General features: G+C 40.1%; 1 protein-coding gene across 2 annotated transcripts in view; it reads right to left on the reverse strand.

Annotated features, from left to right (window-relative positions):
• Window positions 1-13,752, reverse strand: part of CASR (calcium-sensing receptor) — a 97,001-nt gene that overhangs the window by 16,325 nt on the left and 66,924 nt on the right. For both annotated transcript variants that reach the window (XM_011950819.1, XM_011950818.1), the window contains exons 3-4: window positions 12,414-12,720; window positions 7,716-8,600 (exon numbers count right to left, since the gene is read on the reverse strand). In XM_011950819.1, the coding sequence (XP_011806209.1) occupies window positions 7,716-8,600; window positions 12,414-12,720 (1,192 nt within the window). The remainder of the gene's footprint in view (window positions 1-7,715; window positions 8,601-12,413; window positions 12,721-13,752) is intronic.

Genomic DNA, 13,752 nt, shown 5'->3' on the forward strand with positions numbered 1-13,752 from the left:
CCACAGGCCATGCACAGTGGCTCATGCCTGTAATCCCAGCACTTTGGGAGGCCAAGGTGGGTGGATCACTTGAGGCCAGGAGTTAGAGACCAGCCTGGTCAACATGGTGAAACCTCATCTCTACTAAACATGCAAAAATTAGTTGCTGGTGGTGGCTCATGCCTGTAATCCCAGCTACTCGGGAGGCTGAGGCAGAAGCATCTCTTGAACCTGGGAGGCAGAGGTTGCAGTGAGCCAAGATCACGCCACTTTGCTCCATCCTGGGTGACAGAGCGAGACTCCATCTCAAAACAAAACAAAACAAAAAAATCCCACAAAGAAAACCAACTAAAGGTGGCTTCACTGATGAGTTCTGCCAAAGATTTAAGGAAGAATTAATACAAATTCTACAAAAGTCTTATAGAATATCAAAAAAGGAGTCAATACTACCAAACTCATTCTGAGGTCATCATTACTCAGACACCAAAACCAGGCAAAGATATTACAAGAAAATAAAACTATAGACCAATAGTCCTCACGAACATAGAAGCAAAATCTCTTAACCAAATTTTAGTAAATTAAACACACAAATACATGTACCAAAAGGAATATACATTATGACCAAGTAGGATTAATCCCAGGAACGAAAGATTGGTTTGACATTCAACTACATTAATATACTACAAAAGAAAAACCACATCCTTTTCTGAATAGATACAGAAAAAGTACTGATAACATCCAACCTCCATTCCTGATAAAAGCTCTCGGCAATATAGGAACAAAAGGGAACTTCCTCAACTCTATAAAGGGCATCTATGAATGTTAGCATCATACTTAGTGGTGAAAGACTGAACGCTTTCCCCGTGAGATCAAATGCAGACAGCAATGTCTGTTTTCACTGTATCTATACAAGATTATACTGGAAGTTCTAACCAGTTCAGTTGGATTGAATCAGGCTAAGTAAGACTGATAATATGATCTAAATTCTAAACCCAAACAAACAAAAACAAGTAACCAAATAAAAAGGCCAAAATAATGTTTTTGAAGTTGCTTCTTTTCTTCTTTTAGGCATATTCATTAGTACAAATTAGGCTAATAAATTGTTCCTGATAAAGATTCTTAGGAGGTCTACATCAGTTAAAAATATAAGAATAATTTAAAATTTAATGGTTTCTGGATCTTTGTACCTCAATAACCCTGTTTATAGTCTTAAAACCCTTACCAAAACATGTTTTCTTTCATGTAATTTACTTTGTTGATAATGCAGAGCTAAGTTTCAGCCCCAGTTTATGAAGTCAGCATTACTGTGGTTTGTTGTGTGAGAGTTTTCTGACCACTTCTCTGAGATCACTGATCTCCCTTATCTGTGCCTATATCTAGGTACTGTGTCACTGTCCTCTCAGGAGTTATTTTTGCCCCATTTTCTTTCTTTATTCATTTGTTTACTCAACAAGTATTTATTGAGGAACCACTACTGGCCAAGCAGGCACTGTTTTAGAAAGAAGAAATGCAATAATATTCAAGATGGACAAAGAGATGTTTAATAGACTCCAACCTGATTGGTTGTGTCCACTCTCAATTACTTGCACACTAAACTTTCTCTTTGTGTAAGGACCGAGGTGTCAGGACAATTGGCAAACACCCAGGGTTCATGGTAGTGGACCAGTGTCTTCACTGGGAGACCACTGGCTGATCTGGCAGCCTCTCAGGAGCTAGAAGGCACGTAAGGCAAAACTGGTTCTTTTAGCAACTCCTGTGGCCTCTTTGGGGAACAGATCACCTGGAGCAGATGTGGCTTTCTTACTAGCTAGATATATTACTTGAGGAAAATCATTCTGACTTCTCTGGGTCTTACCTTCCTCACCTATGAAATAATAATAATCAAGAATATTTACTGAACATAGTATATAGGCACTATCCTAAGCACTCTGTGCATATTAACTAACATTATCCTCATAATAAACTTATAAGTTTCATGATCTCTATTTCTCAGGTGAGAGAGAAAAGTGAGGCACAAGGACACTAAGTGACTGCCCAAGGTCATAAAGCAATTAGGTGGCCATTAAAATTTAAATCAACTCAGTCTGGCTTGAGATTCCAAACAGTTAACTATTACACTATACTACCTACTCACATGCAGGAGTGAAATTAGACATCTATTAAGTTGTCTATCTCTAGTTACAACAGGTTAACTGGTATAAATGTAGGTTGAGAAAATGGATATATTTTAAAAATGAAATGGTAGAGATGTGTAATGCTTGTGGCAACATGAGGGGCCATAATTGGGAAAATGGTCTAACCTGAATGACATCCTGATCTCCATGCATAGCCAGGACTTGCCTACCTGGGGACTTTCCATTATTTTTTTCATCAACTTTTTTGAGGTATAATTTATATACACTCATTTTAAGTGTATAGTTCTGAGTTTGGGCAAATGTATACGCTTGGTAACTACCACTGCCACCATCCCAAAAGGTTCTGTGGTGTCCCTTAAAGTCAGCCTCTACCCACTCGCAGCCTTAGGCCACCAATGATCTGCTTTCTTTCTGTCAGTAGAGACAGAATGTTGCATAAATGAAATCATACACCATGTACTATTTTTTTAAGTCTGCATTCTTTTGCTTAGCAGAATATTTTGTGACTCTTCCTCCAAGGAGTACAGTAGATCCTTCTCCATATCCACAAATCCTATCTACTCTTCAAGACTCATCTCCAGTGATCTTTTTTTTTTCCTTACTTCAAATCCTAACCTGCATTGTATTGTAGTATGTCCTCACAGCAGGTATATAAATAAAATCACATAAGTGTGGAATATTTTCTACTCAAAATTTGTATGTTATCCACTTATAATCAATCAATTATTATGCTTACCAAGTCATATCTCTAAGTCACCTCTTTAAACATCTTTAATACTTCTTTTGGTAGGTTGACTTGCAATTTTTGCATTTGGGCATTTTATTTTCTGCATAGTATCTTGCCTTTAATTCACATAACAGGGAAGATGGAGATGAAAACCATTTCACTCTTAAGAGCAACAACAGGGAATCTTTAAATCGATAATCATCGATCCACAAAAAAGCAACCTAAGTTAAAAGATAATTTAGATATCTGCCTGAGAGAGAATACTCTTTTTCTTATTTATTTATTTGTTTATTTATTTATTTTGAGACAGAGTCTTGCTCTGTTGCTCAGGCTAGAGTGCAGTGGTGTGATCTTGGCTCACTGCAACCTCCGCCTCCTGGGTTCAAGTGATTCTCCTGCTTCAGCCTCCCAAGCAGCTGGGACTACAGGTGCATGCCACCACAACCAGTTAATTTTTTGTAGTTTTAGTAGAGATAGGGTTTCACCATGTTACCCAGGCTGGTCTTGAACTCCTGATCTTGTGATCCAACCACCTTGGCCTCCCAAAGTGTTGAGACTATAGGTGTGAGCCACAGTGCCTGGCCTTTTTTGCTTTTAAAAATGTTTTAAAAAGGAACAAACAGTTCCTTTTAAAATGAAATATAAAATTTTACTTGAGATTATTATCCAATATAATATGTTTCCAAATTATTTATTTTATTTGGGGAGTAATATGAGGGAAAAGAATAAATGAAGGGGAAGAGAAATAAAAAAAGCTAGTAGAAAGATCTGAACATAGGAGAACTGCTTGAACCTGGGAGATGGAGGTTGCAGTGAGCCGAGATTGTGCCACTTCACTCCAGCCTGGGCGACAGAGCAAGACTCTGCCTCAAAAAAGCAAACAACCAACAAATAAAAAGATCTGAACATAGAACATAGCATACAGACACAAAGAGACTTACAGGCTCACAAAGAAAACACCACCAAGAAAGACACATAGATCTCACAGAGGGGCAAATACAGGACACACATGCACTTAGAAGCTAACATATTCTTTTATGCCATAATATTCCCACCTTGTGGTATTTTAGGGTATTTCCCCTAAAAGATTTTAAAATCAAATGGTTGCTCATTATAAGCATAAATGGGAATCACCTCTTGGCACACATCCTCAGTTGCGTCAATTGAATTAAGCTGAACGCTAGAGATTAGAAACCCCCTCCCGGTCTAGGACTTCCAGCTCTTACACAGATAATGAGGGCCAGGTCACACAGATAATGAACTTGATGCTTCTTGCCCAATTCCTGTGGTAAGAGCATGGGGGAAGATTCAGGCCCAATTCCCTTCTCTAATCCCAGCCATGTTTTTTTTTATCTCCCTTCCATCTTCTCTGGCTGTCCCCACAATTTATCCCCCATTCCCCAACTTCCAGCAGTACCAGCAATTCCTAGAAAGGTCAGCTCCATCTGACTTCCATCCTCACCACGGCTGCATGCCTGTTTTTTGACTAGTGAGTATTGGTGTGAGGTGCATGCACCTTGTGCATGATCATCTTGAGAGAAGAAAGAAGGTGATTTCGTACTTACATGATGTTCCATTCAAACTCGATGGTGGGGATGTGACCAAGGCTTGTCCAAACAGAGCCTAGAATACCTTGGCCACAGTGATTGATTCAAGAACGGGTTGTTGGCTCAAACAGTTCCCTGCAAAGGCCTCTAGGTAGTGCTGACAGGTCAAATAAACTAGACTGCTATTCACTCCTTCATTCATTCTATGAATATTCCAGCATCAGACATTCTACACATACAGATGAACAATACAGGCATGGTTCCTGATCTTGTGAAGCTTAGAGTACAGCAAAGGAGTAGTGAAGAGAAAGCTGAGAAGGGATGTGAGGAGGGCTTGAGGGTCTCCAAGAAGAGGTCAGAAGGCAATTGTGGGTTGTATGCTCATAAATCACCTGCTAGTGCTACTTTGGAGGCATATGAGTTGATTGATATATATTTTTTTGAGGAGAGAGAAAGGAAAAAAATTGTGATTGACCCTTATAACCAGAATTTTAACTAATAAGTGTCTACTTCAGTCAACTGAAGAGATGTGGAAGCTTAAGTTGGGTATATAAACATCAAAAATGAGGAAGCAAGAATGATCAGAAAGTGTGTTGTGGGAATATGATTTGAAAAGACTTCCAGGGGAAAGTAGATTTGGAAAACAATTTAAATGTTCATGGTGGAAAATGACAGCAGTGATAAAAATTGATGGCCCTTCTGGTGTGGGCTATGGCCTATGCAAAGATGCTGTGCCAAAAACTAATGAGTGATTTGTGAGGAGGTGTCATGCAGGTTGGCTTACAGGGGAAGAACTGAGAGAAGGCAGACATGGAGTTCTAGCTGGAGACCTGGATTCGATTATAGGTGATAAATTTCCATATAGGCCTTAATATTGAGAATGAATAATTGCTAGTTGATTTCCTGATGAACTGATGAAGATATAGGTCTTAATGAGAATTAATAATTGCTAGTTCATCCCCTGGCCAAGATCTCAAATTCTGGAATGCCCGCCCAACAACCTGGGTTCCTGAGGCTCAAAGGAGATCCACACCAAGCACTCAGAACATTTTGGCCAATATCCCATGTTATTCCTCCCTAGAGTTCTGATCCCATTTTCCTATCTGTGCTCTCTCCTGGGGGGATTTTGCCAGACCATGTAAGAGTCAGGAGAACATATCTTTACCTGGGCCATGGTTGGGTGAAGTGTCTGTGTAGTGGACATTTTGAGTGTTGGCTGCTTTGCTTCTATTTATTCCTCCTTTTGATAATGGCATCCTGACTTCCCACTGGGGATTCACTCCCCGCTTACTCTAAGTCTATGTAGTCTGGAGGACTGCTAGCATTAGGGATGGATCCATTACCTAGGAATGGTCAATAAACGTGGTTTCTGGAACTTTTACAGGATATCTTGGGAAGTAAGGAGATCCTAGCTTCAAGCTGCTACAGAAGCTGAAAATTGCTAACCCTGGGGAATGAAGAACAGAAAGATGAGATGAAAATACCTAGCTGTACCTGGAACACTTCTGAGATTTTTAGTAACATGACCCACTACATTTCCTCTTTTTTTGTTTATGCCAATTTGGTTAGGGCTTTCTATTACACAGCTAAAAGTCCCAGTTGTGACTATTGCCTGTCATGGCTTTTTTTTTTTCTCTCACAGGTCCAAGCTCTGGTCTTGACCATCTGAATTTTATTTCCTTATTTGGAAGAGGAGCCATTGAAGAGTAGAACTGCCAAGTTTCCCCCTTGAAACCTGTGTTTCCTTCAACCCTACCCTTGTCTTGCAGTTTTTTCGAGTTGGGGTCCTCCTTGCACTGGACATGAAAGGTAAGAAAGAAAAGACAATAGTATCAACCACCTAAAAGATTGTCCCCTTACTCCTCCTACTTAAAACCCTACACCTTAGCATCATCACTCCTGAAGACTGTAGAGTTTCTGACCTTCATTACAGCACCTCTATCTTGACAGGGTAGGGGTTCCGTGTGAAGAAGGAAGCTCTGAGTACCCCACAGAAGTTAGAAATTTTAGCCAACAGTGATGGTTGGGTGAGAGGTTCCCATAAAAGAAGGGCTGAGAACTTGTAGATTCTGACTCATTCGACCAACTTAGACAGTCACTCCTTGTCTTTCATGAAAATCTCTATAGTGACTGATACAAGTTGTATGCTTTTTGCTTCTTGGTATCCTTCCCAAAGGGTTTGTGGTGGTTGGGTTCTGTATACAAAGCTGTTCTAGGTATCATTTTTAGCTAAATGATGGATTAATTAGAGGTGTACTGAAATTCTACTATAATAATCATACATCCGTTTAGAGTTTGAAAGTTTACAAATTGCTTTTACATATATCATGTCATTTAATGTCACGAACCTAAGTCAAAAGAACCTTGAGTGGAAAGTAAGCTAGACATTAAGTCTGTGTTACAAATGGAGACACTGTGACTTACAGCCGTGGTTTGCCTAAGATCACACAGCTAGGAAATGGGGGCACTGGAGGCTGGGACATTCCATTCAAATTCAGGAGTCCCCGCCCTCTCCACTGTCATGCAGTCTCTCTGATAAGTCAGTTTGGAACTAAGGAAAATACAAAAGGAGTGTAAAACATGGTCTGATTGAAAAAATAAGGCACATATGCAAGACCCAAACAGCTATTTAGGATATAAGCTCTTGAAATGAAAAAGATTATGATGTCTGTCCTGTGTGTAATTCAAAAATACAAAACAAGGCTAAACAAGTGCGGGAACTCCTCTGAAGTTCTGATTTTTCCTACGATAACGACTTCAGTACTTCTTTTTGAAACATTCAATATCAAATCTTTTTACAAAGAGTTTTTGTTTTCTGTGCCTTCGATTTGCTTTTGTCCTAAGTCACACTTAGCTGACCTGCTGGGTGGCTTGGTATAGGCTGTCAGTAATGTAATGGCAAAAGTGGTGACTGAACACAATAATACTAGCTTTATGCCACTTAGTATATGGAATGTAATAGGTACTCAAAAGATACTTTACTCACAAGGGAACAATATTGATAATTTAGACATTAGAAAAATACCCCACTCATTACTAAATCTGTTCTGGGATATTTGAAAACTTTTGGGGACCATACTTTAGTTATTCTGAACCACTGGACTAAAGAACAGTTGACTCAAGGCTTTAAATAGATAATCAAATTACTATCAATTTTGCTCAAATCAGTTGCTCAAGATTTAAAAAAGGTACTTTGAATCCAACACTCCATTTAGTGGCCTCATTTAAATATTGCCCTTTTCAAGTAACCACTATTTTTCTTGCCTGGAGTAGAAGCTCACCTCTGCTTTATTATACAGCAAATTGCTATATAAGTGAAGGACGCACCTGCCACGCCTCAACTTTCTTGATGTCTGCACAGGAGCCGTTGGTGAAGAGCCCTCTCCCAGGTAAGCAGGTATATATATCTTGCAAGGCATGGGCAATGGAGTAGACTGCTAAGTACACATTGTAGGATATCCGTAAATGCGTGTAATCTATGTAAGGGGTCTCAACACTGCTGATGTTCTCATCCCCTGTACAGAGGGGTCGGAAGGCTGTCGAACTGTTGCTAAACCTGCCTCCACTTTCTTCGTGACCTCTCAGAAAGGTGTCCACAGGTAAAGGTCCTTTAACACCTTCTTGGAGGTGGCAGTTAAATGTTTCTTCCCAAAACTCCTTGGCAAAACCATTGTGGACAGACTTCCTGGGATGGACCTTCTTCAGGAATTCCCGAAAGCCTGGGATCTGCCCAGCCTTCAGAGCAAATCCAATGGTGCCTCCAACCACGTGGAAGTACTCGGGCATGGCGATCAGGGAGGAGCTGGCCCAGGCCTCACTGGCCAGCCAGATCTTGCCTGTGATATTGCGCCGGACAATCTCCTTGATGAGGGGCTCAAGGTCTGGGCCACTGGAGAAAACCACGATGACTTTGGCCGTGGAATTTTGAATCACCTCCACCACATGCTGGATCTCTTCCTCATCAGAGTACTGGGAGATGAGTTCACTGAAGTCAATGCAGATGTCCCTTTCCTCAGCTTCCTCTCGGAACTTCTCAATCCCTGGCCGCCCGTAGTCATCATCAGCTGCAATTGTGCCCACCCAGTTCCAGCGGAAATACTCAATGATGTCTGCCATGGCAGTGGCCTGGTGCTCATCATTGGGGATGGTTCGGAGGAAGGACTTGAATTGATTCTTGTTGCTGAGGAGTCTGCTGGAGGAGGCGTAACTGACCTGGAGAGAACCAAGAACATGGTGAATGAGTGAGTGAGTGAGTGAGTGAGGAGGTGCTGAGTGAGCCTCCAGGCTGTTGTGGAGGTGGCTTTCTGAGCATGCCTTGGTCTCATTTATCAACTATGCCGTTCACTGTGTACAGGATGAAAGAAAGCGTAAGGAAAAGCAGCATCTGTTCCACTCCAGCGTGAGCACTTAAGCACCTTTCAGTCTATGAGGGAGCATCCCAATTCCCAATGGATGGTTCTTCACAATGCTATCTTCAAAACTGGGTCTGGCCATAAAATCAACCCAACAATAATGGGATGTGCTTAGCCTTTCAAGAAGAGTCTTTATGCACCATTTCATGTTTCCTCTAACCTCCTCTGTGCTGCCTCATTGGTTATAGTATATCCATGTACACAACTTTGGCCTGTTGTGCTCAGCTTCTGATCTGAACAGTTTAACTTCCCTTTACTGAAATAAACACTTTGTCCATAATCTGCCTCTGGAAGGAATCAGGTTCCCCATGGATTATAAACTTAAGGCTCTTCAGAGGAGTCCCCGGGAATTCCCTTTTCTTATTCTGCCTAATTTCTCTCTTCCCATCCTCTGGTTATTCCTCCTCCTCCCTCTACTCCCCGCACCCCAGTACTTTAGAAAAAAGTAACCTTAATTGCAGTCATTTCTGAGAACTGTTTCTTTTAGGCTCAGTTAGACCATTAGGCTCAATCCCCCTGCATCACAATAACAATGACGTGTGTAATTAAATATCATCAGAAAAACCTCCCTTCCTCTCCATCCCACTATTGTTAGATTGATTTTATGACCAGACCCACTTTTGAAGGTAGCATTGTGAAGAATCTTCCATTGGGAAGCACCTTCCAGAGCCCTTTCCTTTATTCATTTATAGGTGACGGCTGAGCCTGCTTGACAGGCTTTTGATGTGGGTCTCAAAAATCTTAGAGGCTAAACAGGAACCCTGGAGAAGCTGTCTTGACATGTTTGCACTCTCTAAGACATAGCCACTTCTGCATCTGAGCAAGGGTGTGGACTACCAGGGGAAGAAAGTCTTGCCCTTGATGTTAAGAGATCGTTGCTTGAAGAAGTAGCCAAATACCATGTAAAGCATTAGTTAGTGCAGAGCTTTCCCACTTCTTTTCACATTATGGCAACACATGGAGCAAATGGAAGAAGCTGATCAACCTTGGTGGGAGTGCTCTGACCACTCAGGCCCCACCTGGCCACCCCAAAGCTTGAGGGGATCCACATCTTTGATGAGGCCGGCTTCAGCTCATTTGCAGCACTCTGTGTCATCAAGGCTCACCACTTAGGAAGTTCCAAGTTATGGGAACATTTTTTCTGAAGAACGAAACATTTTAACACAAATAGAATTTCTTCTAGGAAATGAAGTAGCTTAATACCTTGTGTTCTCTAGTTTTTCCAGAGAGATTTTGAACTTCTTAAGAAAACAAGTCAAAAGTATTTGGGAGAATGCCTTTTTAATATCTCTCACTAATTAAAACAATTAATTTTCCATGTCCAATATTTTTAAATAAAATTTTCCAAAGCGTTTCTTCTTATCAATGGATAGTTTCTACATTAGAAACATAAAAGGCATTGGTCTGTGAAAAAATTAGGCCAACTTGACTAAAAAGCAAGTATGATTGTTTTCTGACAAGTGCTTTTATTTTAGAAGGTATAGTATAAAATTGATTATTTTTTCCTTTATCAGAATAAGGTATTCTCAAAATACAACAGAACTTCATGAGGCAGGTGGTTAAATTAAATAATTTGTTTAGATGTTACTGTTTTCAGAGAATTCTGTTAGCAGACCCAAACGATAGGCCTCTGAATCAGAGTTTTGCAAACACAGAACCTACCGTTTAAAAAAATCCATCCATTATTGCTTGCTTCTTGATTTTTTGAAAAATAGGTCAAAAGGGCTTTAATGGAATAAAAAAATTAAAAACAATAATATTCCTCATGGATATGTTCTCTTAAGGAATATATTTCTAATGTTTCCCAAGTTTTTAAAAGCAACTCTAAAGTGGGGTAAATACCATTTTGTGTCCCAACCCCCCAAAAAAACCCTCAGAAACACACAAAATTTTTTTTATTGTAAGAGGGGAGAATTTCATGAATGATTCAGAAAACTGTTCCAAGCGCAATTTGTCTAGCTGGTCTGCCTGTTCCATCCACTTGGTGGCGTGGCTGGCATACAAAATACCCCTGGGTTCATGACCCCACCCGGCAGGGCAGTGGCTCCCAGCCCGGCTGCACATTAGAATCACTTCTGGAGTGTTAAAACCTCCTGACACCCAGGCTGCATCTCAGCTCAATTAAAGCTTGTTCTTTGGAGAGTGGGACTTAGGCACCAGTATCTTTAAAGCTCCCTAAGTGATTCCAATAGGTAGCCATGGCAGACATGGCAGAGAACCCCTACTGTAGATAGACTTATGTTGGTTTGATTGATAATCAAAGCACTTTCATAATTCAAACTCAACTTAACCTTATCTTTCATCCAAACCACAAAGAATTAACACCCCCCCACCCCCTGCCACCTTTCATGTTCTTTCTTTACTTGACATCTTAGCCTGTTGGCTATGGGGTAACAATAACTTATTTTAACTGTGTATCTAAATTTGAATATATGCAGCACGTTTACTGATACAGGCTTTGTCAGATCACTTTGGCACAAAAGTTACAAAGCTAGGGCTTCCCCATGGGAAATACCTTTAATTCCCTGAAGTAAGGATTCCATAAATGATGACAAAACTGTCTCTTGTCTCATGTATATAAAGAGATAATGGCAATCACCAAAAAAAAAAAAAAAACCAAAAAATAACAAAAAAAAATGGAGCCCTCCCAACACAGAAATGTAAATTTATCAAAGGTACTCTTACAAATTTTAAATATTAAGCATTCAAAAAAATAAATTTAAGGTGTAGTTTATAATTTAATTTCAAACTTAATGTAAGGATGCATCATAATTGAGCTAATTCTCCCACCTACAGACATTTAGGTTGTTTCCATTATTTCACTATTATAGAATGATGTCATAGATTCATAAATATTAAACTGAAAAATGCTTTGCTCTATAGTGTTAAGAAGGAAAATGCCATGTTATAAAATGGCATTTCACATTTGTTATCTTTTTTTGGTGAAAAAATGTACCATTGAGTGTTTATTAAAGCACTTGCTTCAATAAACTGTTAGTATATGAAAATGCAACCATCTCTCCACCTAGGCTGAGTTCCTGCAAAGTGGAGACTGCTTATACATATATACTGAATAAATATTTGTTGAATGAAATAGAATTTTCTCCATTTCTGGAATATGCAACACAATGATTAAGTTCCTGTATTGTGAGAAAATATGCTCTGCTTCCCTCTGAGCTAAAGTTTCAACCAGACAGTAGAGAAGCAGAGACTTTTCAGGAAATGGGAATTAGGGACAGATATTTTGAATTTGAGAGGTGGGATTTACCTCATATGCTCTGATTCCTTTTAGTAAAAGCAGAAGGAATAAAAGCATTTACTAAAGGAATAGAGTGGGAAATAAATAATTGAATGCCTCTTTTTTAAAAAAGACACAGTTTTATGGAAGATACATTTAAAAGAATTTTGGAAGAGTAGTGAAGGAATCATTGACACTGTGGACACTGGAGTTTCAGAAATCCCAAATGGTCATGATACAGCATATCAACTAAATCATGGGTCTTTTGTGCCAGAGATAAGAAAATAGCAAATTGTATGGATATTGGGCATGACACCCCCAAGCTTGCTTATTCTGATCCTGCTCCCAGTGCCCCATCTAAGAAGGCGTGAGTACCTGGGGAATGTAGAAGAGCCCCAGCAGATTTGCCACTGCCGTGGAGACGCCTGAGCCAGTTGCTCCCACCACAGCAATCGTAGAGGGAATGTGCTCTGAGCAGTTGCAGAACTCATCAAGGTTCAAAGAATCAATTTTGTTTTGAGCAACAAAACTCAGGGTGGCTTCCAAGGCCTTAGAAACGGTGTTGCAAGTGTCAAATATCCTGTATCCCAGCGTCAAGTTGGGAAGAAGGGCTGGGCTGCTGTTTATCTCCTCTATGGCAAATATCATAGCCTGTAACCAGCGAAACCCACGGAAATTATACCTGGAAGAAAGAAGAAGTGGAAGAAAATGGGAAGCTTTCTAGTCAATGACTTAAAGACTGGGCAAAGCTGGGTTTGAATCATGGAACTGTTACTACTCTCTGGCTTCATGGCATGCTCTGTACAGAGCCCTCTCTGTTAAAATGGGGATGACATGGCCGGGTGTGGTGGCTCACACCTGTAATCCCGGGACTTCGGGAGGTCGAGGCAGGTGGATCACTTGAGGTCAGGAGTTCGAAACCAGCCTGGCCAACATGGCAAAACCCTGTCTCCATTAAAAATACAAAAATTAGCCAGGAGTGGTGGTGGGTGCCTGTAATCCCAGCTACATGGGAGGCTGAGGCAGGAGAATCACTTGAATCTGGGAGATGGAGATTGCAGTGAGCTGAGACTGCCACTGCACTCCAGCCTGGGTGACAGCATGAGACTCCACCTCAAAAATAAATAAATAAATAAATAAAAATAAAAGGAGGATGACACTTGCCTCACAGGGTGACTGTGAAGATGATGACATAAGATAATTATGCAAAATCTTCAGCATGGTGCCTCACGCAGAGACAGAGAGCAATAATGACAATATTAAAAAGAAAAAGAAAAATAAAAGATTGCTATTTGTAGTTCATTGAATAATTTGTATCTGTCTTCTCCAGTAATGAATTTGAAGTAGCTAATGTGAGGCACTTAAATAAAAGCAATATGTAGATGTACAAGAAAAAGACCAGGGTAAACATAAATAGATTAGGATATTAATATGTGGGTGCCTAAAAATAACCTCAGATCAGATTTGCAGAGTCATAAGTTTAGACTATGACATTCCTGAAGGTCAAGGGGAAAGGGACATGAATGATCTCATTTTTGTAAACAAATAACAAACCTACGAAAGCCATACACAGATAGTGGTTATTCTGGGGTGTACAACAGTGGTCATGTCTGGGTGGTGGAATGCTTAGTTTTAAAATTACGTGCTTTTGGCTTATTTATACTTTATGTCTAAAAAAATGAACATGCATTGCTTTTCAAAGAAGAACATTTTA

Source organism: Colobus angolensis, unplaced genomic scaffold (assembly GCF_000951035.1).
Source record: "Colobus angolensis palliatus isolate OR3802 unplaced genomic scaffold, Cang.pa_1.0 Scaffold31, whole genome shotgun sequence".
NCBI classification, from domain to species: Eukaryota; Metazoa; Chordata; class Mammalia; order Primates; family Cercopithecidae; genus Colobus; species Colobus angolensis.